The sequence below is a fragment of the Nymphalis io genome, chromosome 6, assembly GCF_905147045.1.
Source record: "Nymphalis io chromosome 6, ilAglIoxx1.1, whole genome shotgun sequence".
Taxonomy (NCBI): Eukaryota; Metazoa; Arthropoda; class Insecta; order Lepidoptera; family Nymphalidae; genus Nymphalis; species Nymphalis io.
Window position 1 is genome coordinate 7,002,792 of NC_065893.1, and position 7,708 is coordinate 7,010,499.

Genomic DNA, 7,708 nt, shown 5'->3' on the forward strand with positions numbered 1-7,708 from the left:
CTCTCTTATCCGTGTCGAAGACTGCTATCGCAATGGATTAGTGAGTCCTAGTGGCTCTCAGTCGTGAAAACTTAAATTTAGTGAAAACGTCCACTGGATGAAACCACTGAATTTTCATGTGCTCGTCAAAGAAATCATCAGATAATCTGCATGTGTATGCAGATTTTCAACACGTGTGTGTGTAAGCCCGCATTGGGGCAGTTCAATCTTCTTTCTGTTCTAACTTTCTCTTCACAAGGAGAGGAGGTCCTAGCCAAGCATTGGGTCATTAACACTATTACTATTACTTTACTTATTTCTTTGGGTACCTACCGTTTTACTTTTATTTATTATCATTATACAATAATATTATTATTCAATATGTATGTATGTCTTATTATTCGTACAGTTTGATACAATATTACTACGAAATTAATGAAGGTAGAAAGATAACAAAAACGACAACAGGTACAAGGAACATAACAACTCAGTTCCCAAGGTTGGTGGCGCGTTGGCAATATAAGCGTTGGTTAACACTTACCATCAGGTGGCCTATTTTGCTCGTCCGTACCTGTTTTATATAAAAAAAGTATAAAACTTAATTCTTTGTGCCATCAAGCCCATCTAATACTTATTACATATTTTAACGCCAAGCAGCAATAATTATTCCGGTTTGAAGGGTAAGTTATCCAGTGTACCTACAGGTACAAGGAAGACAACTTAGCTCCCAAAATTGGTCACGTATTGGCACTATACCATCAGAAGCCATGCAATACCATTTGTAAGTGTGACTACTTATTTTTATTTTTATAATAATATTATTATATATAATATATACCTTTTTTATTATAATATATTATAATAAAAAAAATGCTAATTTACAAGACTACCAGAAATATACCACCACGGTATATAGGTTCTATAAATAAAAATTATTGCAAAAAAAAAACACCTTCAAAAATTTGCACACCATAAATGCACATACGTTTTTAATATGATAAATATTTAAGGCCATTACGCTAAGTGATTTCATTTATTCTTAAAGAAATAAATGACACCTAACATTAAAGAGAGTAATTGTGCATATCTACAGAAACCACGATTAATTAAATCCTCTTGTAGCGTTAAACTTTAATTAGAGAGTCTTATATAATCTTGTATAATCTTGCTTGTTCTTAACCTTTTAAATTAATACTAATAGGGAAATTATGTATGATTTAACTTTATTCATCATATTTTTTCTTTAAGACATACTTACATACATACTCTATAACACATACTTACAAAATAATTTAATTTTTTTCAAGACATAAGTTTTTTGTATCAATAACAGTATTATCGAAGCGTAAATAAATTTTATATAATAAAATCACAGTGTCTATATGTTATTTTTTAATATAGATGTATATTTAAAAAAATATTTAAACACTTTACTTACTACTTATTTACTTACGTAATAAACATAAGTATAATCTAAGACTTGTAAAATTATAACTCATGAATGATTGATAAAAAATATTATATTCGCTGAATTTAGTTTATAAATTTATAAATGTTTATATACAGTCTAACTTTAAAGGATAATACTACAATAATAACAATATCAAGGCATTTTCATAAAACTCGTTTGAAATAAAAAAATTGCGGCAATTTTATCTCTGGCTTTGTACCTGTTATATATTTTCTACATAATATTGTGTATGTTGTAGATTGACGACGTCCAAAAATGAAGTGAAAGATATTGATGAAACGATATTTAAAGAAAATGGGTACACTTATTCGAAATATTGTGAAATGTGGAATATACGCCTTCTTTTTAATGGTCCATATGCCGATACTGAAAGGAGAAGAATATGCTTACTGTCCGAGTTTATCGAATAATCCTCTTTGTCCGTGTAATAAATATAGAGGAGGTATACTTAAAAATATAATATCATTATTAAGCTAATTTATTACTTTTTAACATTATAATTAACTACACATGTTCAATATATTGTTTCAGAATTATTTTTGGAGTGTCCAAGTGCTACTTCCAGCGTTGTTAAGAATGTACTGACAAAGATAAAAGGAATTATTCATTCGTTATCGATATATAATTTAGAACGTTCGACGACAGAATTGAGCAGGGATTTCTTTCCTTCCCACACAAAAATTAAACATTTAAAAATTACAAAGACTGGCATAAATAAAATTAACCCCAATGCTTTTACGTCATTACGTAATTCGCTGAAATCGTTAAGTGTAATTGGCAGCAAATTAAGCAAAATTCCGTATGAATCTATTTTCAAGCTATTTAACATTGAAGCGCTTGATTTTCAATTCAATGACATTAAATATATTCAAGCAAATACTTTTAAAGATCTGAAAATAAAAGAAATCAACTTGAGTGGTAACAAAATAGCTAATATTTCTGATTATGCATTCCAGACATTAGATGAAATCTTAATTGAGATAGACATGAATGAAAATTTTTTGGAAACATTTCCTTTACAGCCTCTTGGAAATTTAAGTAAACTAATAAAACTTAAATTAGCTTCGAACAAAATAAATTCAATTCCTGAAAACATCAATGTTACTATACCTAACCTATCAAATCTAGATTTAAGTTCAAACTTGTTTACCAAAATAGATAAAAATTGGTTTAAGAGTATGCCTAATATAAAAATCTTAATTTTGATGAGTAATGAAATTCATGAAATACCTGAAGACGCATTTACTTATTTATTCAATATAGAAATAATAGATTTAAGCAAAAATAAAATTGTAAATGTAGGAAAAAATACTTTCAGCAAAAACTTAAATATAGGCTCTATTGATTTAAGTTATAATCATTTACACCATATAAATGGTTTATTCAGTAATCTTAAGCAACTTTATGAGGTATTATTATTCGAAAACAATATTTTCGAAATACCGAATGATGCATTTAACAACACAGTGGGATTAAAAGTTCTTAACATAGAACATAATGCTATACAATTGCTACGTCCAAACTGTTTCGATTCATTACAAAATCTAACGATGCTGCACATGGGATCAAATTTTATAAAAGTACTTCCAAAGAATATATTCAGCTTTAATCGTGAACTTACAATTATAAGCTTAGATAGAAATAAAATTCAAGATTTAGATGTTTCAGTATTTGAAAATTTGGTCGTCATTAAAGCAATAAGATTACAAAATAATGAATTAAGTCATATCAAACGAAATGTATTTAGCCCACTTTCAGAACTCTCAGAATTATTTTTGCAAGACAATGTAATTAAAAATATTGATTCTCATGCTTTTATTACACTACGGAAGATTCAGACTCTTAATTTGGAGAATAATAATTTAACCACGATAGGCGATATTTTTCCGAATGGAAATTCTTCATTAATATCCTTACAACTAAATAATAATTATATATCCTTGTTGAAAAATAGCTCCCTTAGAAGTCAAACAAATTTAGAGATTTTGTGGCTAACAGAAAATAAGTTAAAAGTTTTGACAACTACTTTGTTTAGTGACTTATTTAATATATTAACATTATTGTTACAAAATAACAGTATAATGCATATTGAAAATAGAACATTTATGCATCTTAAGAAAATAATGTTATTAGATATAAGTTATAACAAAATAAATGACATAAGTAATGAAACATTTTACAATCTTGTAACGTTGGAACAACTGTTCCTAAAGAATAATAACATTAAATATGTGGCATGGGATGCATTTAAATATTTAATAAAACTTCAAACATTAGATTTATCAGAAAACAAGATTATTGTTCTAGATTTCAATATTTCTTCCTTATCTTTTAAGCAAATATGGCTTAACCAAAATTTTATATCTTTAATTGATGAAAAGTCATTACAGACACTGCAAAATTTAAATGAAATCGAACTAAAAAACAATGTACTTACATGGGAAGATATTATTTGCATTCGAATACTGGGATTAAAATCTCTCGTTGTTTCTAATAATAACTTTACGCATTTAGATAACAAAACTTTTTCACATTTAATTTCGCTACAATCACTTACATTGGAAATGTCAAACATATCGCAACTACCTCCTGCCATATTTATGAAGAATCAAAATTTACGAAGAGTTAATTTGGCTCATAATAACTTGAAAGACTTAAACAAAGATGTATTTGCTTACACAAACATATTACAGGAATTGAATTTAAAGAGTAATCGCTTTACAGACTTTCCTCACGATGCATTATTCCATGCTACTTCGCTCGAGGTTTTAGATTTATGTCACAATCAATTACAAGGCATTGACTTCTTTAAATTAGTGGGATTGCACAATTTACGGACTCTTAATGTGTGTCATAATCGCATTTCCGTATTGAATGGTTTTGAATCTCCGTCGCTTAAAAATTTGATAATAATAAACTTGAGTCACAATATGATAACAGTTCTTCCATCGAACTTCTTACAACATTCAATATTTTTAAAAGAAATAGATCTATCACACAATTTTGTTAGGCATATTCCTAGTAATAGTATGTCAGAAATGACTTTTCCAGGTGTAATTGTATTAAATATATCTTCAAATTCTATAAAACAACTGTTAGAAACATATCCGATTCAGCAATTTCCACATTTAGAGGAATTAGTTGTTACAAATACAAATTTATCTATTATAACTAGTAAGGATTTTGAAAACTTTAATTCTTTAAGGAAACTAGTATTAACACATAATTTAATTACATTAATCTCGCCTAGTGCGTTTTTGAATTTACATAAATTGGAAACGTTGGATTTAAGTAAAAATAAATTAGAAAATATTCCTACAGAGAGACTTCAAGGTTTATACTCAGCTAAATTAATAAACATTTCTCGCAATACGATCAGGGAACTGCAGGACTTTGCATCAGATTTACAGATATTAGAGATTTTGGACCTATCTTTTAATCATATCTCGAGAATAACTAAAGATGTTTTTCAAAACCTTGCCAACCTCAGAGAACTTTACTTAAGCGACAACTGGCTATCAAAAATAGTATCAGATATATTTTCAAAATCAAAAACAATTGCATATATTGATTTAAGTCGAAACTACTTTCAAAAGATACCATTCGAGATGCTACGTTCTTTAGAAATGCAGATTGAAACGATCGCCTTTGATGGTAAGCAATATTATTACTTCGTTACTCCTTATTTTACATAGTTTTCTTTTTTCATATTTTAGAGCATGTAATACAACCGATTGTACTTGAAAGTTTCTTGTGGCAATTCCTTTCCTTTTATTTTACGCGATATAAGTAGAAAGTAAAAAAAAAAACATTATAAATATATCATAACTTTAAAAACTTTGCTTTTTCAGAAAACCCTATGGCTTGCAACTGCGAATCGCAAGACCTTTGGATATGGATGCAAGATCATAAAAAAATTACTTTACAAGGAAATACAAAGCTACGATGTGAATATCCAGAGAATCTTTATGGTTTCAGATTTTTAGAACTCCCGTCTCAGAAACTTTGCGATATACCTGTCGTAATCCGTATAGCCATACAGGACATTCAGACGTATTCGGTTTTAGTTTCTTGGCACAGTCGCAATCAAAGTGGCTTAAATGGATATCAAGTAGCATACTTCAGGGAGCAAATGCCAACAATGGTAAGTCAAAGCAGTTAGTGATTATTCTTGATTTGAACATTTTAAATAAAATCGTTTATTTTTATTTACGTACCAATTTTAACATTTAACATTCTCAATTCTTTTAAAAATCATTTGAAAGTAATGTTTTATTCATTTAAAAAATAATATAATGAAAGGGTAACCTAATCGTTGATATGTCACGCCTAATTTAAATATGTATATGGAAAATATATTTAAAGTAGGTAGGTTTCAAAAATTACACCAAACATTTGAATACAGTTACTGTTCATCACTTCGATGGACCATAAAAACAAAATTATGACCCACGCTCGAGGTTATTGTGTTTGTACTGTGAATCCATTTAAATCTTCTATTAACAATAGTTTATATGACCTACAAACTTTTCTAACATATTTTACTTTGTTTATCAAAGATAAGAGGCAAAGTTCTGAATTCGACGGCCAGATCAACGAGATTAAATCATTTGACACCAGGAGCGCGATACGTAATTTGTGTTATCGCTGTCGGCAATTTTAGAAATACCGTAGTATCTTCGACGCCCAATGCAAGAATAGCGTCTCCATCTATGGAAAATTCAGGAATGAACTTATATGGTGATGAACAAATTTTCAATAATTTTCGATCGTATATGAATGATTCTTACACTAGTAAATGTACCAGTGTAAGCACAATTGAAATATTTAGTGGAGCGTTAGATAGTCAATTTTCTAACACTTACATGGCTATTGTTGAAATGTTGACAAGAAGACTTAGTTTGGTTGTGGGCTGTTGCATAGGACTTTTAGTATTTATTGTAATATTGTCAGTTTTAGGACATATGAAGAAGAAAAAACGACCGGTTGTACCCAAAGATTTCGTTCAGCAGCCTCCTCAATACATTTCTTATGATAATTTTACTGTGCCGAATGTTGAAGTTCAGTCAACAGATATCGATTTAAATACTATTTTTAATAAAACATACAACACAATTTAGGCCGTGTGATTAAATACTTAGGGCAAGAAATCTTTTGGTATAATTATTCCATGTCAAACAGAAATCATCCAATTTTATGTAAGTTGTTTATCTTATATGTTCGGCTACTAACATATGGATAATAAGTGTTCACCATAAATATTTTATAGTTTTATCGTCCATCGGAATAATTTAAAGTCTAACTTTTAAATGAGTATATGATGTATAATGAGTAATTTATTTATAAACACTCAATAAAAAAATGCAGTTTGTAATAAATCTAAATAATGCCGTTACGTAAATTTAGTGTAAGCTGTGACTTCGTTCATAATTAGCAAAAATTTGTTGTTCATATAAAGAAAGTTAATAAGTTTAATTTTGATCGATGAAAATGCATGTCCAGTAACCATAACTTTTTGTTAATTTTTATCTTATTAGCGGACATTAGGAAAATTTAATGTAGTTTTATAAAATATTGTTTTAATTTTAAAATGAGAATTTTTGTAATATATCTTACTGTTTTATAATAATTATATAATTTTAAGGCGTAAGACGCTTCAAGTTTTTATATTTTAGTATTTTATTGTATCTAAGATTGTAAGCTATTTTTAATTCTAATTACAACTAATATTGATAATGTATATAAAAACTTGCCAAATTAGTAACGAAACGTATTAAAAACTTTTATATACTTTATAATATTTACAAATTATTTGATTTATGACTGAAAATCCATTGTTTATTCGGATTTACATAAATAAGACTAAGTTTTAAATGTAAGTGTAAACAAGAATATCATATTTTAGCGTATGTAATATAATACTATAGTAACAATAGACTACTGTTTTAACTATTGTTTAAAATAATAATTGTAGTGTTGATAATAAAAACCTAAACGTAAAACCTATTTTAATAGTATTTATTTTAATCTAATTTATCGTAAAAATTTACAACAAACCCTTACCACCACCTTACATATTAAATTCCAATACATTATGCCACGCTATGCCAAATATTCTGTAATACATTATTTTTGTTATATATATATATAAAGGTTATTTGAATCGAACTATCTAGGTATTTTTTCTTGTTTATTCATTAATACGCATCACTTATTAAGAACACATAAGTACTTTTTTCTATCACATACTGTTTTCAG

General features: G+C 27.9%; 1 protein-coding gene across 1 annotated transcript in view; it reads left to right on the forward strand.

Annotated features, from left to right (window-relative positions):
* The window catches only part of LOC126769225 (chaoptin-like), a 43,337-nt gene extending 36,767 nt beyond the window's left edge, over window positions 1–6,570 (forward strand). Inside the window, exons 2-5 of the mRNA XM_050487861.1 lie at window positions 1,689–1,892; window positions 1,982–5,104; window positions 5,302–5,594; window positions 6,010–6,570. Of these exons, the coding sequence (XP_050343818.1) occupies window positions 1,724–1,892; window positions 1,982–5,104; window positions 5,302–5,594; window positions 6,010–6,570 (4,146 nt within the window). The 5' untranslated portion in view covers window positions 1,689–1,723. The remainder of the gene's footprint in view (window positions 1–1,688; window positions 1,893–1,981; window positions 5,105–5,301; window positions 5,595–6,009) is intronic.
* The last annotated feature ends 1,138 nt before the right edge of the window (window positions 6,571–7,708 follow it).